This window comes from Perissodus microlepis, chromosome 3 (genome assembly GCF_051167445.1).
Source record: "Perissodus microlepis isolate ML-2025 ecotype Zambia chromosome 3, ASM5116744v1, whole genome shotgun sequence".
NCBI classification, from domain to species: domain Eukaryota; kingdom Metazoa; phylum Chordata; class Actinopteri; order Cichliformes; family Cichlidae; genus Perissodus; species Perissodus microlepis.
In genome coordinates, this window is record NC_140463.1 from 18,843,115 (window position 1) to 18,870,825 (window position 27,711).

General features: G+C 38.3%; 2 protein-coding genes across 2 annotated transcripts; both read right to left on the bottom strand.

The window, feature by feature from the left end:
- Positions 1 to 8,803: 8,803 nt before the first annotated feature.
- On the bottom strand, positions 8,804 to 10,672 carry LOC146390353 (tripartite motif-containing protein 16-like). The gene has a single exon (XM_084923423.1). The coding sequence runs from the start codon at positions 10,655 to 10,657 to the stop codon at positions 8,987 to 8,989; it is 1,671 nt and encodes a 556-aa protein (XP_084779549.1). The 5' UTR covers positions 10,658 to 10,672; the 3' UTR covers positions 8,804 to 8,986.
- Positions 10,673 to 15,800: 5,128 nt separating this feature from the next.
- Positions 15,801 to 26,561, bottom strand: LOC146390354 (protein-glutamine gamma-glutamyltransferase 2-like). The gene is made up of 15 exons (XM_084921249.1): positions 26,552 to 26,561; positions 23,306 to 23,473; positions 22,391 to 22,642; positions 22,078 to 22,196; positions 20,451 to 20,579; positions 20,135 to 20,312; positions 19,894 to 20,029; positions 19,663 to 19,772; positions 19,406 to 19,521; positions 18,845 to 18,971; positions 18,323 to 18,435; positions 17,187 to 17,361; positions 16,836 to 16,990; positions 16,452 to 16,585; positions 15,801 to 15,951 (listed from the first exon to the last, which is right to left on the bottom strand). The coding sequence occupies exons 1-15, from the start codon at positions 26,559 to 26,561 to the stop codon at positions 15,801 to 15,803; spliced, it is 2,073 nt and encodes a 690-aa protein (XP_084777375.1).
- Positions 26,562 to 27,711: the final 1,150 nt, after the last annotated feature.

The window sequence follows — 27,711 nt, forward strand, 5'->3', positions numbered from 1 at the left end:
TCCCCTGGTAAAACAAATAATCACTACATTCTCAAAAGCTTCAGGCTTAAAGTTAAATTTAAATAAATGTGAACTATTGGCATTAAATGAGTGTAATTCACAATTACTGTACGATATAAAGGTGAAGAAGGAGGTAAAATATTTGGGCATCACAATTTCAAAAGATCACAAAGTCTTAGAAAAAGTGAATATTTTAGATAATGTTGACAAATGTAAGACAATCTTAAATAAGTGGTTACAAAGAGACATCACAATTTTTGGAAGAATATTATTAACCAAAATGGATAGTTTATCTAGATTTATATATCCAGCTTACTCTTTATCAATATCGAATAAAGTTATTAAAACAATTAATAGCTTGAATTTTAATTTTATTTGGAGGAATAAGTGCCATTATATATCTAAAGATGATTTGGTTAAACCATACATTGAAGGCGGTGGAAACGCAATTGATTTTGATATAATGAATGGTGTTTTGAAACTTAAATGGTTAAAATCCTTCCTAAATAATCCACACTCCATTTGGTTTTTTATACCAAGTAAGGTCTTTAACACACTGGGGGGTATCGACTTTCTCCTAAAGTGTGACTTTGAAATTACTAAGCTACCTGCTAAACTCTCTGAATTCCATAAACAGGTCCTTCTTTATTGGAAAATGTTATTTAAACATAATTTCACTCCACATAATAGCCCAATTTGGAACAATAGATATATACTGATGAACAGGAAATCTATTTTTATTCAAGATTGGTTCTCAAAAGGTGTTTGGGCAATTGCCCATTTTGTAGATGAGGAAGGACATGTTCTAGGACATCAAGATTTTTGCCAAAAGTTTAATATCCAATGTTCTAAAAGTAAATTTAATCGGGTTATAAAATCCATTCCATTGTCACTTAAAAACATAGTTGTAAATGATATAATATATTCTGACATCTCCCCCAAGTTAAGGCAATTATATATAGATGGTATTCGATTTTGTGATGTTAAATGCAATAATAAGTTTCTTAGATCTTCATTAAGGAGTCTTTATTCTCCAAATTTACTTAGACGTAATTACATATTAAAAGATTTCCAAAGGGAAGAAATTGAAAAAATAAGAACTGATTATATCACCTTCCCTATCCCTCCTAAAGGGAAAGAAGTCCAATTTAAAATCTTGAATAAAATTTATCCGACAAATAGACTCCTTAGTGATAGATTCAAAATAGAAACGGGTAATTGTGTATTTTGTGAAACAGAAGAGGAGGATTTGGACCATCTATTCTTTTTGTGCAATTTTATACAAATATTTTGGTTGGATTTTCATACCTGGCTTTATTCCAGTGGGATTCAAATTACCCCATTTACCTTAAATATGATAATGTTTGGAGTGTTTTTGAAAGAAAAGAAAGTTAATTATGGTGTTAATGTGTTATTAATCTTCTGCAAGCATTTTATACATAAATGTCGCTTTTTTAAAACTAAACCAACACTAGCTTACTGGAAAAACGACTTAAACCTGTTGGTTAAATCTTTGACTTTAGTTAAAAAGAAAAAGGCTGCTTTTTTGTTTCCTTTATGGAAGATTTTGATTTAGTGAGTTAATAATCTGTTAAATTATGTGACCACATCTTTTTATTATTTTTATTTTTTTTTATTTTCACTATGTATGAAAGTTGCTAATATGTAAGAAATGTCTATTCTCTGAATCTGTAATATATGGTGCATTTTGTTTGTATGTTTATATTACTAATAAAAAAAAACAAAAAAAACGTAGCACATCTTTATATACCAGCTAGTCCAGCTAGCTAACGCTACAAACGTCACTGCTGTTTAGCTTTATGTCTGACTGCTAGCTTGCCTGTGACTTCACCGCCAGCCGCAAAAAAAAAAAAAAACAAAGCATAAAAGGAGAACTGTCACTACCCGATCCGTACCGGAAACCCGATCGGTACCCCGCATGCGCAAATCTTACGTCACTTCCTCTCTTTGCCAACATTGCGACATTCAATATATTTGAATGATACGGTTAGCGCCCAGTTAGCTCCTAGCATTTCTCAACAGCTCTGCCTCCTTTTCGACTACCGGGACATTTAAACAATGGACAATTTGTATCCGCAACAATTTTTGCTTTTCTCCTCAACAGAGAGCGTTCCCCGATTGAACAACAGCGCCGTAAAATAAGAAAAATGGTGCCTAATGACAGAGTTAATAATACAGCGTTTATAATATGTCACGTGAAGATTCAGCAGCCAGATGAAGTGTTTACTGGCAATTGACAGTGATAGCGGACATTATCATCACTTTTCCAACAATCCTCTCCACACAGACAAGCATAAACACACTCGATTATCACTAAATCAAATTTAACACACGTTTGTAATGAGCTAATTCAGTTTACAATAGGGTTCATTCGCTCAATCAGCAGGTGGCGGTATCCTCGTACACTGGGGAGTACACTGCCATTAAACGAACAGAAGAAGAAGAAAACCCCTGCACATGCGCGGTACGGATCGGGTAGACCCGATTTGTACGGTCCGACTTTGCACATGCGCAGTAAGGATCGGGAGTCCCGATCTGTCACTATCTTTTTATTTTTTTGTTTTTGTCTACATTATATTAAATGTTTCATTATCGGAAACATTTTAAGAGATACTTGTTATTCTTAACATCTTAACAGATACTCTGACCTGTAACTATCGTAAAATGCTTCGACCGGAAGTAGACACCTTTCGCGCATGCGGGGTACCGATCGGGTTTCCGGTACGGATCGGGTAGTGACAAGAACAACAACCAGAGTGAAAGTAAACCTGTAATGTGGAGGAAATGGACAGTGAGCGCAGTGTAACCGTGACAACGAGACACAAGGACGAATTTAAAGTGATCATAAAATCGAATCCAGACGGCTGTCGTTCGGTGAGTGGAACCAGATTCAGCTACAACAGCGATAAATACGCCTGTAGGGAGATTAAGAGTGCTAATATCTGGGCCCGTTGTAGACAGGCACATGTGAGGGGGCAGACAGAAAAGTAAAGGGGACAACATGGTGGATACGGAGGCGGCAAAGAGATGGGATGGTGGGGTGCTCTGGAAAACAGTTTATGTCATGTAATTGGATTGCACTTTGTCAGGCCTCCACCCTAAGATCTGACCACCTTGGGTGTCCCACCTGAAGGCTAAGCTTCTGCTGGTCTAGCTCTTAGGGTCACTGAGGCACGCAAACCCTGACTGAGGGATTTCTGAAAAATTCAAACGTATAGCTCTGCTATCACTTCAGACATAACCGCGGTCAAGTGAGCCCTCACTCAGTGTTGCCAACTCCTCAGTAAGGAAAATCGCTATTGGTTGTCCTAAAAGTCGCTAGAAGTCGCTAAATGACGTCATCGCCTAATTTGCATAATTGGTCATGCTAATCTAATTGTAACCTATGTTGTTGGAGAGAGAAATAACATCGTGGAAGAGACATAAAGTGAATAAAAAAACATCCTAAATGCATTTAGAGTTTATTTAGAACTACAAATTAAATTTCTTTTAGCAATTATTGTTTTTTTTTAATGTCACAATTCCAACCCTGCTCCTTTACCTGGGCTTGGACTGGCAAAAGTGACCCGAAATAGGCACTCTGGTGGAGTTACTTTGTGTGTGTGTGTTTATAAGTAGTTTTAAACCTTGTGATCCACAAAACAGCATAAGAGTAAAAGAGTAAAAGAAGAACTGACTGCGTTACAGCACCCGCTGCTTGTTGAGAGTAAAAGCGATAAGCGCTTTCACGTCTTTTTTTTAGCGACTTTTTTTTAGAAAAAAAGTCGCTAAGGGGTCTGAAAACTCGCTAAATATAGCGACAAAGTCGCTAAGTTGGCAACACTGCCCTCACTTACGAAGTCACAGTCAAGCTAGCCACACCGCCAGCCGCACCTAAAATGTTTTTGCACTATTCTTACGCATATTACGGTACGGGTGCGGACTGGCTTAGAAGCGCAGTTTTTTGTGTCCTGACACTATTTTACTTCACAATCCACTCCCAGTTTTGGTTCATCTCCACTTTTCACCGTGTGATCCACAGCCCAAATTACTGTACGATTCAGAGAAAATTAACAATAAAATTAACCCAATATACAGTACTGTATTTTTAATATCCTGACACCTCTTACAGTTTTCCTGTAATCTGAGGTCAAAGATGAGAATATATAGAGTACAGTCGAGTAAATTGTGCAAAGTTTACTAATAATTTTCTCAAAAACCGTACAGTAATTTTGGCTGTGGATCACAGGGTGAAGAGTGGGGGTCACCCAGAGTCAGAATCCAGTGAAATATCTGCATCACCTCTTACAGTTTTCCTGTAATCTGAGGTCAAAGATGAGGATATTAAAAGATTTTCACACTGAGACGTCAGCACACAAAGAAGAAGATGTGTGGCGTTTGATTGGACCATGGTGAAGCGTTGTGTAATTCAGGCGCCTGATGTTATTAAACTGCACCAAACAAAGCTCCATGTGTAAAAGAGAGATATTATTTAATTTCCAATATATTTGAACATGTCTTATTGACTAGTGTACCAAATTTAAAAAGGTTGCCCCATGATTTTAAAGTTCTTTTATTGGTTTTTAAATGTCTTAATGGTCTTGGGCCTTCTTATCTCTCAGATTTGCTTTTACCATATGAACCCTCGCGGACCCTGAGGTCCTCTGGCACTGGCCTTTTGACTGTTCCTAAAGTCAGGACACATGCTCACGGAGAGGCAGCTTTTCAGTGGTATGGTCCTCATCTGTGGAACAGCCTGCCGGAGGAGCTCAGGGCCGCAGAGAACGTACATGTTTTTAAGAACAGGCTCAAGACCCACCTTTTTAATTTAGCTTTTACTTAACGTTTATTTATTTTATGCTTATTTATTCTATCCTGTTATTCTAGTTATATTATTAATTTAGGTTTTACCTAATATTTATTGATTTTATTCTTATTCATTTTTTATCTTCTTACTCTATTTATATTTATATTGTATCCCATTCTTATTTATTTTATCTTTTTATTCTGTATATGCTCTTATTAGGTCATATCTCCAGTGTTTCCTTGGAGGGGGCTCTCTGCACCGGGGCTGTGATCGACCGTGGCTGCTGGGGCTTCTTTGCCTTTTACTCTTTAAGTGTGTGTGTGTGTGTGTGTGTGGGGGGGGGGGGGGGGGATGTGTGTGTAGGTATCCATGATCGTTTATGTTCATGAGAGTGTGGGGAGTGAGTTGGAGGGCGGGGTGGGGTGGGCTGCTTTTAACCATGTAAAGCACTTTGTGCTACATCTTTGTATGAAAAGTGCTTTATAAATAAAGATTGATTGATTGATTGATGATCAGTAAATATTGATAGTTTTAATCAAGTCACATGGCTTTATTGTCATTCCAATTACATCCATTACACACTCTGTCCAGAAGGCAGCAGGGTGAAGAGTGTGCGTGAGGGGTGTGTGGGATGATTGTTGGGCTTATTCTCTGTATATATTACTGTAGGGTCTACCTTACAATATAAAGCATCTTTAGGCGACTGTTGTTGTCATTTGGCGCTGTATAAATAAAACTGAATTGAACTGAAATGTATTCAAATGATACGGTGCAGATCTATCTTAAAAATGCATTTTATTTTTCGTATGGTTTTGTTTTTATGGTAAATGGACTGATTCTTATATAGCACTTTTCTACTCTCCTGGAGTACTCAAAGCGGTTTATACAACATGCCACATTCACCCAATCATACTCATTCTCACAAGCACTTTCTCTGAACTTAATGCTTTCTTAATTACATTCACACTACGATGGATGCATCAGAGAGCAACTTGGGGTTAGTATCTTGCCCTTGACATGCAGCCTGAAGGAGCCAGGGATCGAACCACCAACCTTCCGATCAGCAGGTGACCTGCTCTCCCTCCTGAGCTACAGCCACCCCGTGACGGGCTGTGTGTACAAAGGTCAGGGACTTCCTAACATTTTCCTATTTGCATAAAGGATTAATATACTGTTAATTTGACACCTGGAAAAATAATTGATTAATTGAGTAAGTTTAAGGTAAGGGCAGAGGTCACTTCCTGTTTAAAAAAAGGTCAGGGAAGCTGCTCATGGTGACGGTCTAGCTGCGTGAATATCAAGCTAAGAAAGAAATAAGAAGTGCTTAATTTCCAAATACGCCGGTTTGTCCACTTGCAGGCCAAAATGGTATGTTTGTTTATATTTTGTGCAATGTATATTTAAATATGTTTTAATTTTGAAATATAATTTTATTGTACATTTGTGTTCACCAGTTCTATGGTGTACCTGAGTACGTTAAGAGGAGCAAGAACTCTCGTGTCTTGTCTATGTGTACAAGCCAGCATACAGTCTATTTGGGGATTATTGATGCAATTCACATCTCATCCTGAAGTTAGTTTTACATTCATAAAGGTATCTAAAATAAATTACCAATTTTCTCTTTGAATTCCTGAAAAATAATTTTGTTCATTTGACTGTTGTACATACAGTTTTAACCATATATGTTCCCCAATACAAAAATATCATTCATAAATTTAATAAGTAAAATAATCCATCTTCCATATCTGTGAGCAGCATTTTAAGTATCTTTACCTGAAAAGAACTTCTCAGTGTGGCAACACCTCCTGATTTATTTCCCCATAAGAATCCAAAGGTTATCTCCCTTCTGAGTTTTCCAGAAATTAAAACTTGAAGCCACAGCATGTGTTTCTTGTGAAAAATAAAAGTGTGCCTGTGGACACAAAGGACCCGCCAGATGCATATGCAGACTTTTATTATACGTGTGTGCACTTTAGGGCTGATCAGATCTCTTCTCTCCGGCGGTGGAAGAATGATTAGATGATGCTTGCTGGCTGCAAAAACCAGCCTCCCCTGACACACCACCTGAACCTGCTGCTCCACTTCTCCCCTGCAGCCACACCCCACCACACTGCCTTATAGTCTTTGCAAAAATAATAAACCGTCTTTCTCTTTAGCTGATCAGGAATCATCTCACATCCAACGAATAAAGTGATGGAGACAAAATGAACAATATGACAATAAATTCATGTAAAGATTGAAGGTTGGTGACTCAATGAAAATTCTTTTCATCAACATAGGAACTGAGAGTAAACCAGTAAATTGTTGCTTTACCTGAAATATTAATGATATTACTTCCATTTCTTTTTAAAGGCTGCTGAGGTTGCTGATATAACTTGCATAAATAGGAAAAAAAGAAAAGTTGGCAAAAAGACAGAGGACGCAGAATCATCAACAGCAGAGTTTGGTAACAATATGAGGACACTTTTTTAGTACAGCATCAAAAACTACAGCAGATTCCTTTGGTTTTATGGATGTTTTGAATTGGTCCAGAAATTCTTTGTACGATAACAAAAACATAATGGATGTCCTTATTGCTCCATATTAAGTATTTTCTGAATGAAGCCAAGTATTTATCTCCTCTCTGTGTCTGTGGGATAACTGTACATGTCCTCTTATCTCTGAGTGAGTGCAGCACAGCACCCAGCAGCAGAGACTGTATACAAGGATAACAAACTGTGTGACATGCTGTTCATTGTTCCCACTTTATTAGAGATTTACATGATGAATTCACCGTGGGGACTAATTACAAGGTCAAAGATAAACAGACATAAATCACATGTGTTTATAAGTGAACAAACAGAAATGTGTTAAACATATAAATATGCATTAAAGCCACTAAAGTGTCTTATAGTCCCTGTTAACACATGCCTGCTGACACATGATACACAGTAAAATGTGTTTGAATACAACCTGAAACCTGTTAATGTTCTGATTTAACAGCAGATTTCTCCACATGCAGGACAGAGAAATTTTCCTGCCTCTGTCACACAAAAAGTGGACTTTTTTTTTTTTTTTTTACAGCGAATCAACCATCAGTAAAAGTGTAATTTATTTAGTTAAATTTCAGTGAATATGAATCATCTCCAGGAGGTAAAAAGGGTTGGAGCTCAGCAGTAGTCAGAAGAGGCAGATGAGATGATGAAGAAGAGAGTGTTGAGGGGGGAAAGGCCAGTGAGCTCATGTAAATGCTGCTTCTGCTATAAATGCTCCATGATTTTCATTTCTATCCGTCATCTTGAACACTGACTATAAATGTGTTCACTTCATTATTGTGTGATTTGGTTCCTTCACGTGTCTCCTTCAGTGCAAATAAAGGACTGTTAGAGTGTGTGCTGTGTGTTTTTCTGAAGCATGACAATCCTTTCCAACAAGTATTTCCAGCTGTTTGTCTCCACTCTGCACTTTAGTCTTTCTTCCTGTCATGTCTGTGTTTGTCCACCAGGTGTCTCCCTCAGCTCATTTTCTCCAAATCAGAAGCATCAGATTTGTGGAGACGCTCTGCCTGCCAGACACAGCTCAGGGCAAAGAAACATATCTATCCTCCACAATATACAGGCCTGTATCATTTAGTGTCTGTATTTAAATGTATAAATGATCGAGTGTGATCAAACTTTACATCTGAAAAATGACATTAAATGTCATCACTCAAGATACAATAATAACAATATAAAAACCTCAAAGACATTAAGTTTACAGTCATATATGATCAAGAAAATCAACAATCTTCACATTTCAGAAACTGGAACCAGCTGTAAATGTGACTAAAATAATGATAAAACAATCAATTCTCTAATCATTGACTAACTGATGAATCACTGCAGCTCCAATATATTGTTGCATTTGACAACCCACTACAGCAACTACAGAATAAAACCACTAACCAGACTGATGACAGATTTCAAACATGCTGAATATGAAGAGTAGTATCATTTAAACTCACATGATTATCAGCCATAAGAACAAATTCAGATTTATATTGATGTAAGGTATATAAATGTAAGTACAGTTTGAATCAGTGCAATATTATTTTCACACATCAATGGACCACTGAACTTCTCAGCTTCTAAAATGTAAAGCCTCATTTAGAAACTACACAAGTACATATAATGGTCAGGGATCAACATGAACCTGTCTTCTCTATTTGACTTTAATCAACTCTGCAGTGACTCCAGGTCCAAGACAAAGTCCAGCATAGAGCGGCTGAGTGAATGTGGTCTGGACTCTGTGGAGGAGAGTCATGGTTTCAGAGACGCTGTAGAAAGACAGAATACCTGCTCTGTGATCCAGGTACACTCCTACTCTGGAGGACCGAGGACCTGAGAGGTCAGTTTGGACTTTGTTGTGCAGAAATATATAACTGTTTGTGTCACAATATAATGCCCAAGATCTGTCATTGTTTCCAAATCCACATTCATCGCCCCCCCCTGCTCTGCTGATATTCTTGTATGCGACTGCTACTTCTATTCCTCCCCCTCTCCACTCCACCTCCCAGTAACAACGTCCAGTCAGACTCTCTCTACTCAGGACCTGATAATAATAAGTGAATCTGTCTGGATGATCAGAATAAGACTGTTGTTGGTTCATAAATGTTACTTTTCTGTTCCCCTCAGATAATAACAGATGTGTGTTTGCTGTGTTTGGATCCAGTGTGATTTCATGTGAATATTTTAAGAATCCAGCTCTGGTCTTTGGCTCTGGTGGTGACAGTAAAACATCCACTTCAGTGACTGTCAGTGAGATGTTTGTCCATTCCTCTCTCAGAATGTCCTGTAGTTTATCTCTGGTCTCTGACACAGCTGCTGTCACATCCTCAAAGTAGCTCAGAGGACGGAATTTGATGCTGGATGAGTGTGTAGACTCACTGAGTGCTGACAGTGAGGGGTAGTTGTGTAGAAACTGGTTGTGATCCTCTGTGTGTGAGAGCTGCTCCAGCTCGCCGTCTTTCCTCTTCAGCTCAGCGATCTCCTGCTCCAGCTTCTCCTGAAGCTCTTTGACTCGACTCACTTCAGTTTCCTGCTGGGATCTGACCTGCTGCTTCACATCAGAGCTTCTTTTCTGGATGAGACGGATCAGCTCAGTGAACATCTTCTCACTGTCCTCCACTGCTTTATCAGCAGAGCCATTGATGGCCTCCACCTCCTGTCGAAGCAGCTTCACATCTTTCTCTCGCTCCTGGATTCTCTGCTGGATGTTTAGTCGTCTCACCTTGAGCTCCTTCTGCTTCTCAGTCCTTTCTGCTGCAACTGGGACTGTTTCGTGGCCTTTATGTTCATCCATCAGGCAGAGATAACAGATACTCTGCTGATCAGTACGACAGAAAATCTTCATCACCTCATCATGACGAGAGCAGATGTTCTCCTGGAGCTTCTTGGAGGGGGCCACCAGCTTGTGTTTCTTTAATGGCGCTACATCATAGTGAGGTTGGAGGTGTTTCTCACAGTAAGAGGCCAGACAGACCAAACAGGACTTGATAGCTTTCAGCTTCCTCCCAGTGCAGAAATCACAGGCCACATCTTCAGGTCCAGCATAGCAGTGATCAGCTGGAGCAGCTTGGAGTCCAGTCTTCTTCAGCTGCTCCACTAAAGCTGCTAACATGGTGTTTTTCTCCAGGACAGGCCTCGGTGTGAAAGTCTTCCTGCACTGAGGGCAGCTGTGGATTCCCTTCCTGTCCTCTTCATCAAAGTGGGTTTTAATACAGTTCCTGCAGTAGCTGTGTCCACAGGTTGTAGTCACCGGATCCTTCAGTAGATCCAAACAGATGGAACAAGAGAAAGTTTCTTGGTCCAGCTGAACTCCTTTCTGTGCCATTTCTCCTCTCAGTGTCAGTGACTGTGTGAGTTTCACTTCCTTATAACTGAAACTAGTCTGAGCTCTGACCTCAACATCATGTGTTTCTGCAGTGAATGGACCCTGTCAGCTCTTACACATCACCACATGTTGGTTACACCCAAGTGCAGATCTGAAGGGGAGGGAACGAGGAAACACATGGACAGAGAGGAGGTGCTGTGTTTAAGAGCAGGAAGAAGAGGGAGGGTTATCAGGCTGTGCTGTGTGCTGTGAGTGGTTTGAGAGCGATAATGTATGTTTAACCTTTCTTTTTTTTTCAACTTTTTAGCTTGTTAACCCTTTTTTCTATATAAATAAACTCCACTTTATAAATGTCACAGTTCTCACTGAAGTTTGTGAGTACAAGAACATAACTATTATAATATGATGTGTTAAATTTGTTTAGATCCAAGGAATAAGGAAGGATTGGTCTGTGTTTTAGTTTGGCTTAGTTGTAGGCCTGAGAGTGTGTGTAATTGTTTAGAAGGAAAGGAATTTATGGACACTGGGTTCTGCTTACCATAGAAGGAGTCAGGAAGCTACAGTTGGGGGTTGCTGATGCTGATGCTTGTACCTTTAATAAAAGTTCATAATTGCCATAACTTAGAAGTAGGTTTGCAGGAGACTCTCCACATGCTTATCTGTAAATGTAAAACAACAAGAGGCCAATGGCTGCAGAGTGGGGGTCTCAGTGTTTGTAATATGTTAACTCTGTTTTCTATGTTGTGTAGAGGAATTTGGTTTAGCTTGGGTGAGGAGATTACTTTCATGACCCCCAGGAAGTCACGTATACAGAGACACACACAGTGCTTTAATTGTTACGACACACCCACCCCTACATGCATACTCACTCACGTACACACACATACACACAGGTACGTGCACACAGTCACTCACGTGCACTCACATAGACATACGGGTACGCACACACACAGGCACTCACGTGCTCGTGCATACACACACACAGACACAGAGTTTGCAGCACACCATGGGGGTTTTATGATAGGGTCGCTTCTACAAAACTGTGTTTCACAGACAAAGGAGTGAAGATTTTGCAGAGGGACACCGGCCTGGCACATCTCCCCTTCTAGAAGATGCATGCTTAAATGAAGATGAATAAAGATGAATAAAGGTTTTGTGAAATGACTACTGAGTTCCGGTGCCGTCTCTGGATGCTTCGAGGAATAAAAAGAACCGGGGTGAAACTGAGTTTGCAACAAGTTAACGAACAGTCCTTCAGTTTTGTTCAATGCAGGAGGACAATGATCCTAAATGTACAGATAAGGCAGCCACTGACATGATGCTTATGTTGCATTTAGGTTTATGTTCATTTGAAATAGTTTCTCTCCCTCAGATAGATTTTTGGCTGTAAAAGGGCAAGAAATCATATTATAACTGAATGTTTTTGCCCCTGTAACGTTGGACCCAAGAAACATAAGCCGGAGCGAATTTGACGACAGCAGAACTTTTATTTAACACTGTGGTTTACTGGGACACAGACAATCCAGCTGTCTCTCTCTGCTGTCACGACCGCCCTCCTCCTCCGACTGTCACTGCCAACATATAAAGAGACACAATCACTGTCAGATCCCAGCACACCTGTTCACCCCGCCCCTGCGCCGTCCCGGGAGCTCACTGCGTCACCCCTCCTCTGCAGCTGGCCAGAGACCACACCCACGCCACAGCCCCTTTTCTCAGAATAATCCCAGTTTTTTCTGGCAGTCACTTTACATTATTGTATTGTTGTGAAAATGGAACAACAGTTTAAAGTTAACAAAAAAAGGACAGTTTTTTCTGATTGAAATGGAAACTGATATATTCAACAGGAACAAAATGTAACATAACATCAACTTTTAATATGAACTATACTAAATATCTGCAACAATTTTTTTGAGCCTAGCCCACTCAGGTTTTTAAATCTCCGGGCCTTTTTGGGGGGCGGTGCTACTTCTCCACACCTGCTTCTCTGCTCCATGCATCATCAGTTCTTACTCGTGATTGGACCACAGTTGCTGCTCGTGCATTCTTCTTTTTTTTCTTGCTTTAAATGTAATTTTTTATTGACATTTAGCAATCACTGTACAGTATCATGTTCATCAGCTTTAATAATTTGTTACAGATATCCATCTATATGTCTTTTTGTCTTTTTAAACAACAAAAACATCCACACAAAAGACAAAAAAATGGAAAAAAAGAAAAAGGAAATAAAACAAGACAAACGAAGAAAAAAAAACCAAACCCTTAATGAGTGAGATTTAATTCTGAGTAATATAGCTAGTTCTTCCGGGATTGTGATTTCTAGCTCTTAGGTTTAGTTCTGCCCTCGTGTTTAAATCTTCATCCCCCAGTCAGTCAGAGTCTCTGTACTCTGTGTTCCCTCTGGTGTTGTGTCTCTGAGTTGAGTCTGTGGATTTCCTGTTTTACTTTGAAGGTCTTGTCTCATGTTAGTGTATTCTGCAAAACGTCCTTGTCTTGTCTACCCTAATGAGTTCCAGCCATGTGCCCACCTGTTCCTTGTTTCCTCATGTGCCTGCCAGTGTATTTTAGTCCCTGTCAGGTAGTACTTGTTGTTGCGTTGTGAACATCAGTTCTCCCTTGTGCTGTGTCTCTCCTGATGTTTTCTTGTGTATTTTGGTTGTAGCTTTCCAGTTTATGTTTTCTGTTTGGTTTTCCTTGGTCAGCAATAAAGCTGCTTTCAAGTTCACGCTTTGCCTCAATGAGTCCAGTGTTTGGGTCCTTTTCTCCTGTCTGCACAGCACACACCATGACAGAACAACTCCACCATAAAATGGACCCAGCGGACCAAGGTTTTGCGATGGAGGTGGAAATGCTCGAGCAGCTGCGGGATTACTGCAGGAGCGTAATCTATGCCATGGAAAGTTGTAAGAGACTTCAACAGGTAGTGTTTTTCCAATCACTTCCTCTCATCCACTACCTGTACCGTCAGTTTTTTGGACAGTAAAGAATTAAAACTAATAATAACGGCTCTGAGAGCGAGGCTCTGCTTTGCATGGGCAGTCCAGGCAAGTAGGACTCAGCCACACTTCTACAAACACTCACTGCTTGGTCTGTGCAGTCACTAGTTCAGGCCCCATGCAGTCAGCCACCCGGCTGGTAGCTCAGTCAGCCACTCAACTCTGACTTTGATGAAACTATTACAAAAAAACAAAACAAAAAAAATTTTCCCTCTCTTTATTCTGACATTTCACAAATACAAAAATTATATTCTCGGATTTGATGTTTGATAGTAAAGATAAAAATGTATTTGCGTTTTTAGTGTATGTAAATAAGTGGTTCCAATTGTATGTGATGAGAGGAGAAACTGACAGAATGAAAGTCGGAACGAGTCTTTGTGCTTGTCGCCTTTTCTCCTCATATACTGTATAGACAATTTATAATGTAATGTTTCATACCTGCAGCATAACACACCTGTATCCTATAAATAAACTTGTTGTATAAATGTTTACTAAGACATTTAAAAAACATCTTGCTGTCTGTTTATTTATTTGTTTCCTTTAATTCTCTGTACACACTGTTAAGTTTATGCAGATATAAAGCACATCCAGTCTAATGTCATTACTTGATAACAAAGTATGTGTTCATGGTATACAGTAAACTGGCTCTGTCATTGGTTATTTGACAATCAAAAAAGCTTCACCTGAACTCAGTTAATGAACAGGTTCTATGAGATATTAGAAAATTCTGGACTTTGTTCTATAAATTGCCGCACATTAATGCTGTATTATATCTGTGTTTCTTTTAGGTTTTGGAGCCAGTCCGTGTGAACCGTGAAATGACATTGGAGGTGGAATTTAAAAACCCGCTCAATGAGAGGCTGAGAAACTGCTCCCTGACTGTCACTGGATGTGGCCTTTTTAAATTGGGCTATATGAAAAGGTCAGTACTGAGACGTAAATTACAATATACCGTGTTTTTCAGACCATAAGGCACACTGGATTATAAGGCGCACTTTCGATGAACAGGTCTTTTGTGAAACACAGTTATTTGCTTTCTTTCTGAGAGTTACCAAAAAAGATTGATTCTAGTCAGATTTCATTTCATCATCATTCAAGCCATTGTTTGTCTGCCCTGATTTATTGCCGCAGAGAAAGAATAAAAAAATTGTCAAAAATAATGAGAGAAATAAGCTATTAAATACTTATTTTTGTATCCGCAGCCTTTTGTTTGATTAAAATTGTTTTAAAGAACTAAAGTGGCCATAAAAGACTCTGATTTATGCTGCATATTTTAGTGCTTTAAACAAATGTAAATTTCAATTTTCCTCCAGTCTTCAACTGACACTGCTATGTTGTGATTTGTGCCACCAAGCCACGTTCACAAATAAACAGTTCCATCTCACAATTCCATTTTGCGTAAAGATAAAGAAAGAAGATAAACAGTTTTAAAATAAAAACACTGTTTTTAATTGTTGTTGCCTTTATTATATCCAATTACATTGTTTAAAGGATTTGATTCCACACAGAGGTCTTTGAATTTAAATTTGCATTGTTTTTAATGGTAACTACAGATATGACATTTGCATTCAAAGGAAAGTAATTTGTTATTATCAGTGCACTGTCCATAAAAAGCACTGGGATCAAACTGTTGCTCACCACCAAAATATTTCCATTATTCTGCTAATGTGGCTAATTTCCCTCTTTGGCTTTTAGTTGTATAATCTGCAGTGAAATTTACAGCCTAAAACGTTGTTTCAGCCCATCACCGTTATATTCAAATTTGTTAAAGAGATGAGATAAATGTAGAGCTTCATAATTTTCCCACAATCATTTAAACCCAATAATAATTAATGCACAAACAGAGAAAAGCTACAAACCAATATCACAAAATTTGTGTTTTTCCTCTTCTTTTATGAAAACGACCACATTACTCATTATTTATTAATAATTATGGTAACTGTTCGTCGTAAAGCATATCTCTGAAAATGTAGGGCACTTTACATCTTTGAAATAAACACCTACTTGATTATATCCCAAGTAAAAACAAACCTATGACTATAGTAAAGTTATTATGGATAATAGTAATAACAAGATTTACTAGATTAATCTATCCCAGCTTAAACTAAAAAAACAGAAACACAGAGGGAGCTGTAAATGAAGCCAGAGCTTCATGGTTTAACGTCAACGATGCAGGAGCTCTTTATGTCTCTGAAGCTGCTGCAGTCGAAGTTGGCAACCACGGTCTTCAGTCCAACTCTGTAGGGAGTCGTGGTAATCTTCATCCTCAGCGTGGCGTTTGGCTCTAACTCTTGCTTGTCACTGTCAATAGAAAAACATTTTTTTTTACATAATATTAATAAAATATTTTTATTTTTTATTTCACTTCAAGCCCCTGTTTGGATGCGAACCTATGACCTAAGACAAAAAGAGGAAACTTAGATTTGTTTATGCAGCATAAATCAAAATCTGAAAGTCTTTTGTGGCCACTTCAGTTCTTTAAAACTAAATTTTAATCAAAATAAAAGGCTATGGATAAAAAAATAAGTATTTAATTATTTCTCTCCTTATTTCCTTTTTGACAAGAGTTTTTTTAACCAGTATATTTTTTGAACTGCTGAGATGATGCAATGACATCTTGAATCAATCTTTTTTGTAACTCTCTCAGAAAGAATGCAGATAACTCTGTTTCAAAAAAAGCATCTTTTTGAATATGGAAAAAACATTCAACTATTCATTAACATCACTTTTAGCCAATCACATTGTTCCTTATACCCTGTAATTGTACTGAGTTATATTGTATGTTAAGTCTCAGTACTGACCTTTTCATATAGCCCAATTTAAAAAGGCCACATCCAGTGACAGTCAGGGAGCAGTTTCTCAGCCTCTCATTGAGCGGGTTTTTAAATTCCACCTCCAATGTCATTTCACGGTTCACACGGACTGGCTCCAAAACCTAAAAGAAACACAGATATAATACAGCATTAATGTGAAGCAAATTATAGAACAAAGTCCAGAATTTTCTAATATCTCATAGGACCTGTTCATCAACTGAGTTCAGGTGAAGCTTTTTTGATTGTCAAATAACCAATGACAGAGCCAGTTTACTGTATACCATGAACACATACTTTGTTATCAAGTAATGACATTAGACTGGATGTGCTTTCACTTCTTGGTATTACCCACAAAGTTAGGATTTTAATGACCTTCATGGAGATGACAGGTTCTTTTAAGGTGATGTTGGTCTCAGTCTGGTAGCATTCATCACAGTCACTGACCACTGCTGAAACCTTTATACTGTCGCAGTTCACCATATATTTACGGTAAGTTGTGAAGGGGATCAGCAAAGGTATGGTCACATCTGTAGGGCACAAGGTGAGAGGCAGGAATGTAAGAACTGATCCAGATATCATCTTGTTCTTTCTTATTTCTTTAATTTCTGAGTCTTGGGGTGGAGTTTGAAATAGCAGCCTCAAATCATAGAAATCTATATTATTTGTTACTTTTTAAAAATAAATTTCAATGCTGAACAAAATTATGAGATAATAACTGCAGACCGTGTCCAAAGAGCAGTAGCAGAGATTGCTGTATTTTCAGGATGTTGCCCGCTGGATTGCCGTTGTAACTCATGGCCTGAGCGTTGACATGGAGAACCGACGGCTTCTTGATTTGATCCTTTCTGCTCAGCTTGAGCCTCAGTTTAATGTCCTGGCCATTTATCGCCTTGGTCTCCTGGTGTTTAAAGAGAAAATAAGACAAAACCATTTTTGACTTTCTTTCTGTCCCTGAAATCAAAATGTTGTCAATTTTTTCAGGTTTTGTTTCAGAAAAAAAAAAAAAATGGACAAACAAAAAAAACAACATCGTTGTTCCGAACATTTCAAACATTGAATTTAGATTTTAAGCACCACAAGTTGCAAATAAAAAACAAAAAACTGTATCATGTGAGGCTGAAGTGTGTCCCAGGTATCACAAGCAAGGTACATCCTGGAAAGGTCGCCAGTCCATCATAGAGTTAAAACAGGCCTCAAGTGACTTTTATTTGCTCATTGGTGTTCAAGATCATCCTTACAGGCATGTCCAGAAAGCCTCCAGGCTTCTAGCTGCTATTCTTAAATAATTTCTTCTGTTCCAATCAGTTACACTGTGTATGATTTAAACACTGGTTTCACATGGGCAAAGAGCAATCACCAACTACTGTCAAAACTGGCCTAAAATCATTTCCAACATTTTTGGGGTTTTTGACCAAATCAACATACTCGTAACTCATCACCTGCACTATTGGCCAGGTTTGGTTCCCTTTGATATTTTCCACTTCTTGAAAAAAAACATTAAAGAAGTTTAAGGATCCCTGTTAAGACACATTTAATGAGATCCAATGGATCTTGCAGAAACACAACTACAAGGGGAGACTTTGGCTAAGAGACCAAAAAATAGAAGCCATGCTGTATATGGTACAAAGGTAAACATGGCAGTGAGGACGTTGATTTTTATAGGTCCATTGCAGGAAGTTGATTGTTTTTTCTAGGCTCATTCCAAGAAGGGGTCTATAAAAACATACACATACCAAATAAAAACATATTTTCCTAAGATAGTGTTATACCTTACTAGAGGTATGTCCTCCAAAGCAGATGCTTTTTATATCATGCTGTAATAACACAAAGTTTTCCCAGCCGTGTATTTTGAGTTTTACCTCTTCAATTTTCATCTGAATTTTCTGGGGTGCCTCTTCTATGTCACATCTATGACCTTCCTTCGAGTTCATGCTGACTGCACGTTTGAAGATGTCTCTCTCTTCTGTGCTCCCTGTAGGGAAATACTCATCAACATAACTCTCAAAGCCTGTAGTAGTCTGGTTAGTTTTTAGGGTATTACTAATGGCTCTTTGATAGTGACTGAGTTAGTTTTGATCTGGCAATTAGTTGTTTGTAGTAAAATTTAATTAGGGACTAGCTTCATCTTGCATCTTGGATGTTCCAAACTAATGGATCATAAATAGAATGAATTAATACTGGAATTAACTAATACTATCTTACTTTTTGTTAAGACAACAGATCTCATCTTGTGATCTCAGTTTTTCAGTTCAAAAGTTCTCTGGGATCATTTGAATTGAAACTGCATTTAGCAGTTGTTCTAGGATGTTACTGAACAGTTATCAAAATAATATGTCCAGTTAATATGTGCAATGCAAATGAGCATTGTGGATTTGTTTTACCTTCCCTGTGCTTGTAGCTGTTAGTGATGTCAACTCTTCCCTGGGAGCCAACAGCCTTGGTAGAGATGCTCTGACCCACTGACATGGAGTCAGTGTACATTTTCTTCTTTGAACCGTCAGGACTTATCTGAGAAATGAGACATAACAACAGAAAATTAGTCAATGCTTTGTGCAAGACTGCAGAATTGAATAAGCTAAAGTCACTGGTAAATCTAAACTTATGTGTGTCATTCAGAATAACTTTTGGGCTGAAGCTATCACCATTAAATTGTAGATGATGTAAGTGTGATCTCTGTTTGCTTTTGAGATGGTGAATGAGTTTGAACTGGTAGCCAGAGAAATATGGAGTGAATGTTGGGCTCCTTAATGGTCTTACGTCCTGTAAATTAACAATAACATATAAGAAGCAAAAAAGAGCTGAAAGGGTTAATTTTTAGTATTTTGATGTCACCTTAAAATTAAATGAGATAAAATGTAGAAAAACAGATTGTACAGACAGACTGTATACTATCCATATAGTTCTGTTATAACAAGGTGTATATCTAAAGCATGGGTACAGACCATCCATTTGACAATGTCAGCGTTGACCTCAGCGTAGACAAATGGTACATCATACTTGACGTCTGTGTCACCACGTAGGATAGCGTTGACTGGGGCTGGACCACAGCAGAACATACCTGGAGCAGTAAAAGCAAAGTCTGACTTTACAAATGTAACAAAAACGTTTTAAATAATTGTTTGTACTTCTCATTGGAATCATTATTTTGTGCATCTGTCTCAGTGAATTCATTTCTAAACAAAAACTAAATAGTTTTTACCTTCACTTTCTTCCTGTGGAGTGGGATCCAAGACCTGCCAGCCATCATAAATACCACCTTTCATGAGGTCTGGTCGTTTCATCCATCCCTCCACCCACACATGGAAGTTCCTGCACAAGAAAGATAAACTTTCCAGTTTATATCGCAGACGTTTTTAAATTGCATAATCTAATAGCTCTGTCTATGTTTTCTTTTTGCTTGCACATCTGACTGACTGTCTGAATGTCTTACCAGACATTTTCAGAGGCCTCCTTGCTACGGACTCCATAGTCATTATAATATTCATCAATAGTGAGGCTATTGTTTGAGTCATGACCAGATTGAAAGTTGGTGACGACACGGCATGGAATACCAAAGAATCGCATCACTGAAATCACAGACAACAAAATGATCAAGTCAAATGACGTCTCGGTCTTGATTAAAGTTCATGGCGACACTGTCCTACACATAAACAACACAGTATTCGCAGTACCTGTACACATTACAGCAGCGAACACCCAGCACTGTCCGTACTTAACAGGATTGCAGCGGTTTTTAAACCAGCGCTGAAGGATGCTAACGCTGCTAGTCCAGCAGGTGGGGCTGCATCCATCACTATAGGTTCCATCCCAGCATCCCACTAGTACACCTTCATCATCATTGGAGTTGATCTGCAAATCAGACAAATGCTGCATTCTTGCTCATCCATTGGTTGCACAAGAGTAAATTATAGTATTCAAAACTTAACTTGTACGTTTTTAAATGAAGTGTTAAATGTAGATTGTAATGTATGTAAATTTGTGTCCTACCATTGCACTGATCACACGGCTAACATAGATGGGGTTACAACGAGCAGAGGTGTCACCAGCTGGGTCTCTTCTGTGTTTGAGGTTGGCATCCAATATTTTGAGACAAATGTCCACCATTTCCTCCTCGAACTGGGTAAGAAGCACAAGTTAGAGCCACAGTACCAAATAATTTATTATTAATCTGGCTGTAAGCTTAGGGATCTTTGTCATGAATTTGTGACCAGTCAGAAGCGCAAAGACCACTTTTTTCATGGCACTGCGTTTCAAATATTCTTCAAATTAAACGGTAAACTTTAATGTTCTTAATTCTCTTGTAGAAAAATAAAAGTATTGTAATGATGATTTCCAACAGAATATGTTACCGGTGCGTATTGCTGCATGATTATTATTTTTGACCAACATTTAACTTTTAAATGTGAAAATTATTGACAATTGCCTTCCAGTGACTGCATCATGGAAACATCAATATTGTTAGTCTGATTAGTATTCACTTTAGTGCTGATTTTATCTGTTGTCAAGCTCTGTTTTGCAATTTTAACTTATTTTATGTATTTTATGACTATTGTTCCTTTTATTAATTTTGTTCTTTGTGAGGTGACCTTGGGTCTCTGAAAGGCGCCACAAATAAAATGCAGTATTATTATTATTAAAAGAAGTCACCTATGACCAGCAGAAAAATCACAACTTCATCATACTTTAAACCAGTTTGTTTTAGTGCATTTATGTCGTATTCAAATTCGAATCAAGTCTTAAAAAATGTAGTGTCAAATCATAACAAAAGCTGCCTCAAAGCACTTTATATAGGAAGATAAAGACCCTAAAATTATTTTAAAAAGTGAAAAAAAAAAATTCTAATTCCTTCTGGTTTTAATGATTCTGGTTTCTCTAAATAATTGTCTGGTTATATTCTTGTAACTTTATGTTGCTGTCAAAACTCAAACATACACATGTAAAAATATCATTTTCATATGGCTGTAATAACACAATAGACACAATAAAAGAGGAAAGATGTTAGATGTCAAGTCACCCCAAGGTCAAACCATCCAATACTCAGGATAACTGGAAAAATCCCAGAGCTTTTCTACAGGCCTCAATTAGTGTTACATCTTGATGTTCTCTACAGTACAATTAGAAAAGACAAGTATGAGTTTTCTCTAAAAACAACATCACAGTGCAGCTCAACAAATCACAAGACTTCTGGAAGAAGAAGACAGATGAGACCAAAGTGCAAATGTTTGGTCAGAATGACATTTGGAGAAAAACCAAACAGAACATATTAGCACAAAAACCTCATATCAACGGTCAGTGGGTTAAGAAAGTCATAAAGCCATGCAGAAAGCAAAACTTTGTGTATTGTTGTTAAAGTAGGTTCTAGAAGCTGTTAAATCATGGGATGTACTTAGTTTTTCATTATGCTGGACTGTATGCTTCAGCTTATTTTCAAATATATTTTCAGCTTTCTTATTTCACACGATACTAATTATTACAGGTCTAAATAAAGTATAAAACTGAAAGATAATTGACTAGCTAATCTTTTTGTAACTAACATTCAATTTTTGCGTAACCTTCAAAACAAATAAATTGGCCAAATATGGTAGACTAAGCATGGCAGCACTCTGGTGCTGACCTGTCCAAAGATCCAGGGCCGTGAACCTATGTAGTGTGATGTTCCTGTGTAGACGGTTCCCTCTTCATTCATCACATATTCCTGTCTTTCTCCTTCATCAGGGAGATACACCCAGTCACCTGCAGACACATGCAAATATAATGCAAGCATCTTTAGCAATTTTTTAGCACACTGACTCAGCTTCTATGGTAAGTTCATATATAAAAACAAAAAAACAAAAACTCCTTTGTGTAGAAAGTAACTTCTATTAGTTACAGATTGTCTGTCTTTTTTCTTTTGTTTTACTTATCAGGACTAAAACACTGCTTCTCACCAGAGCACCAGGGGTTGAAGAGCACCACCAAGGTTCCCAGACTGATTGTTTTACCATCTGTCATTGCAGACAGGGAGTATTTCCCCACAGGAGCATCAATTGGTGGGGTCACAGAGAGGGCCACAAAGCCCTTCTCCAGGACAGCACTCCTGTCAATCTCATACCTCCATATTGCTTTGACATCAGTGGTATACCTGGGAGACGGGTTACCAAACTGAGAACGTGTTCCACGTCTTTCTGATGGAGCAGGACCTGACGTAAGGATAAAGGGGGGAAGAGCACTTGTTACACTTCAGCGATCAATCAGTTTTATTTTGTTGTTTTCTTCAAAAAACTCTACTTGCACTGTTTTCAAAATCTCTTTACCCTCAATTGACCTCTTTACTTCCACCAGGTCACTGACGACTATGATTAGGCAATGTCTGTTAACCAGAGCCTAACCATAATAGACTGTCAATAAGCTGGAGCAGGGGTGTCCAATCCCAGTCCTCGAGAGCTACCGTCCTGCAGGTTTTAGATGCATCCTTGTTTTGACACACCTGAATCAAATGAATGGCTTGTTATCAGGCCTTTGCCAAACTTGATGGCATGCTGAAGAGGTAATCAAACCATTAGGGATGCATCTAAAAACTGCAGGACAGTAGCTCTCGAGGACTAGGATTGGGCACCCCTGAGCTGGAGTATATAAAAAGGATATGTTGTAGAGTTACAAGTGTGTTATGTTAATTGTTGAGTTCAAATATAATACCACTCATGTCCTATGTGGACACTACCATATTAAGAACTTTTAAACATTATATTGTAATATATTTATTTATCAGTGCACTATTTTACAGTAATATTTTGAAGCAATGTGGCATGATGACAAGCAGTGTGGTAGAAAAATTGGCTTTTAAAACCAGTTCAAGTGGCTACCTGTCTCCACAGTGAGCAGGAATGTGTCCCTGACACTGAATGGCTGAGCCATTTCCAGGGTCAGCAGGAAGGGCTGGCCCCGCCTAACAATCAGCTGATTTCTTGAAATTTCAATGGTGCGATGAGCAGTGTTGTTAGTCACGCAGTGAAAATTCACCTTGTTAATTCCTGCAACAAAAAAACACAACAGAAGCACAAATTTAATTATCTTAGGTGCAAAAAACAAATAAATTATCAGCATTATATGAAAAGCCTTTGTTAACTGACATGCTTGAAGTTTTACATGAAGTTATGTTTCAGAAGTGGGAGTGATGGCATTTTAGTCACAGATTTCCTATCTTACTGTTTTGATCATAGATTCCTCTGCTGTGTCCAGCAATGCCCTCTTTTTAATTTGTCATTCATTTTCTGTTAACGCCCCTTTCACATACTGTAGGCTTTTGAAAACTGTGAAAACATGAACATTCGCTGAACTTTCATTTGCATTTCTTCTGTTGCCACCAACCGGTCGGAGCAGATAGCTGCCCCTCCCTATCCTGGTTCTACTGGTGGTTTGATTTTGAGTTGACAGTTGTTATGATTTGGCAATATAGAAATATATAAGAATAGAACTGAATTAAACTTAATGAAATTCAACTGAACTGATTTTTTTTAAATTCTCAGTTCATCTCATTGACATTTTGACAGTAATTAAAACTAAAGTTTATTTCTTTAACTAGAACTGGCTGAGCTGGTATGGTGATATAGTTGTTTGTTGTCTGGTATTCATCCTCAGAATAAGAAACTCATCTGGTTTCTTGTAGAGATGGCACGATACCACTTTTTTATGTCCGATACCGATATCATAAATTTAGATATCTGCCGATACCGATATGAATCCGATATAGTGTGTTTTTTAATCAATAAAACTGTTTTTTAATATCTTGCTGCTTTTTGTATAAGTTCATACTCAAGTTAAAAAAAACCAAAAAGCACTAAAGCTATTGTTATACCTGTATGCAAAAAATACACGGCACCCAAAATATACCATAGTTCAGCAACACTGATCAATCTAATGAACTTAAACCTACTCCATCCTCCCTATTCTGGTATTTTAAAGAGTAGTTAGCAGGATTATTAAGCAACCAAACCAATAGGGTTGCAAACTCCCAGCAAAAAAAAAAAAAAAAAAAAAAGGGAACCCCGCTCCACCTCATGATGCTTAATTGACGTAATCTGACTTGTAAATTGACTTTAATTTGATGCAGTGTGAAAGAAATGCACAGAAATCAATTATTTTTCAAGAATAATTAAATAGATTCAACATCTTTCTTCATCAGAATTGCAGACTGCACAGATGGTGTCTTCCCAAAGAAAAAAGTACTATAGCTTACTAGGGTATATTAGACTTAATAGTTACTATATACAGTAATGGACTTCTATACATTTTACATCAGATTAAAACTTTGGGTGTAAGATTCGGATTATTATTTATTAAAAGCTAAACATTTGAAATGAGAATAAGAAAGAAAAGTATGTCTTTGTGCCCCCTTTTCCCTGTTCCTGCCCTATCGGCCCCCCTGACTAAACTTTGCTAGATCCGCCCCTGCACAGTTACCAGCCGTCAGCTACGTAGAAAAGGATCCTGGTGTAAAAAGTAATATTTAATAAATTCTAACAACAGCTTATCAAGCTTAAACGTGCTGCTGTTCGCGAAGTGGGCGATAAACAAACAAGAGAGACGGACTTGAGACACAAAAGCCGATCAGCTGATCACTGATCAGTTTCACGATTGAAGTAGCAGCAGGGAGAGAGAGAGAAGAGGCAGTCGCTCCATATATCGGTTGTTAAGCTTAACGCGGGAATGCTTTACAAACATTCAGAGATGAACTTACACACTTGCTTTACTTCTCTCTGGGATTTTGCATCCAAGTCTGTGATTGGCTGGTTTTGTGGCACAAATATAACGGTGTAGAGAAAGAGTTGAGCGCGCATGGGCAGAAATGTTGAGAGCACAAGCAACACATTACGAGCGAGCGAAATGCAAAAACTGAGCGACAGGGGCTGCTATTGTGAGTGTGTGTGGATAATAGCAAACACTGAAATACATTTTTTGCACGCAGCAATCAATTTTGTTCACTCAAATCTAGCTTTTCTTCGCTCAAAATAAATTTCTCCTCAAAATACAACACTTGCACCTGCAAACCTTTTTTACGTGCGCTCAATTTTTTTTTACGTGCGCTCAGAATAGTGGCACAAAAATAACGCCATATTAAACCTGATGCCCTCCAGATAAACACCTGCTGATGTATCTGGGCCGTCTTTCCTCATAACATCATCCCTCAAGAGTCTCTCCATCTAAAGCAATGCATTTTCAGGGACTGTAACATCTAGTCCTTTTTACTGAATGATTTAACACAGCCTCCAATATAAATGTCTGCAAGTAGTCTTCAGGAATATCTCTTCAAGCTTCTTGAAGGACATTCGAAGCTCTTTTTTGTATGCTGACTGCCTTCTTTGTCATCACACTGCATTGGTAGTGTGTTCTTACCCTGTGCAAAATAAATAACAACACATGTTTACCTCCAGGTGAAGCAAAGAAAGTGGTGAGATGAGAGACAAGATGAGATAAGAGATAAGGGAATATGTTTCAATTGGCAAATGTATCACAGTCATGGCTGCAGGGATGCAGATGTTGCACTGGTCTGTTGTGGTGAAGAGAGAGCTCAGTGTCAAAGTAAAGCTGTTGATTTACTGGTTGATCTGACCAGTGGTCACCAGCTTTGCGTAGTGGCTGAAAGAAGTCCTCCAAAGGGTGGCTGTGCTTTGATAATATTTAGTTTTCTTTATATGCTTTTTGTTGTAATTCTGAGCATTTTGTGGCTTATAGTGTTTTGACAATAACAACAATAACTGTAGTTATTATTAACAATAGTAGTACTAGGCCTATTCATTTTAAAGACTTGTGTTTAAATTCCTGAGGCAGCCAGGCTGCCGTTTGTTTTTTTTATAACTCCAAAAATGCCAACATCAATGGCTAAAATGCAGCCCCACATCATGACAGAACCACCAAGATGTTAAAAGATGGCTGCAGATGGCCTCTCTCCTGACCTCCTTCTATACTGATGAAAATTTTAACCAAAAATGTAAAATGTGGATTTTATTTCCACATTTTATGTAATTTCAGACAAACTGTATCTGTTCCAAATGTACTGTCATTTATATATATTGATAATTCAATTATACAAATATATAATTTCTACTCACTGTTCGCCATCGTCTCAGTTATTGGAGGGATCACAACAGTTGCAGGTTTGGAAAGCAACAGCTCGGATCTGAAAACAGTTGCCAATTCTGTAGCCTCCTGCCTTTTAAAGACCCAAAGATACAGGCTGTGACCTACTTAATGACAAAAAAATTCCTGTTGAAACAGGTTGTTGAAAAGACATCTTTCTTTCAAAAATGTGGTCAAACAACCTGTTTAAGGAGAAACTTTTTCTACAGTGTGTTGGGCGAGTTTTTTCAAAGAGAGCTCTTGCTTTCATAAAACCTGTCCAACAGGCTGTTTCAGGAGGAATCTTATCTCATGAACTTGGTCAGATCCTGCAATTATTTAAAAAACAGAAGAGATATAAAGGAAAGTAAAATACTATCACTTAGGGCAGGGGTCGGCAACCCACGGCTCCGGAGCCGCATGCGGCTCTTTAGTCTTTATTTTGCGGCTCCGGGTGGTTTGGGAAAATAAAGTAGAAATATTTAGCTGAAGTGTATTTTATTTGTGTTTAGTTCTTTTTTTTTAACGTGTAGTTCTAAATTGGAAGATTATTGTGATTTTGAAATATACAAATAAAATTATATCTTATTATTTTTTCATCGCTCAAAATAAGCTCACACCTGCGGAAGCCGGTATACCCGCCGAAACGCTGTGCATTTATCGAGACTTTCGACCCCAGGTAGGCCATTTATGGATCCACATTATGTCGGCAGCTATTCTCCACCGTGAACTATGTTAAAAACAAACACAGCTCACGCCCCACAGATGACAGCTTACAGTCCTGCGTAAAGATGAAAGCCCCGATTTGCAGACGCTGTGCGCAGAGGTTCGGGACCATAAGTCTTATTGTAAACATATCACGACAGACCCGACGATGTTTGCATGAACACGCTTTTCAGCATCTCTTTATTGACCGCTTTTCACACACGGTTGCTGTACGCATACAGCCCAACACATACCAACACAACAGCATAGAGAGCACAGACTATAAGGTGGCGAGGCGTGATTGCGGGTGCGGCTCAGGTGCGTCCGACTCCCATACAGCGTCACTGCAGACCACGCCCCGCCACACACATTAACCAGGTAAAATACATATTTAGGCAGAATTTTGCAAATATCTATTTTTTTTTTGCACCATAGTGCTTTTTTTTCC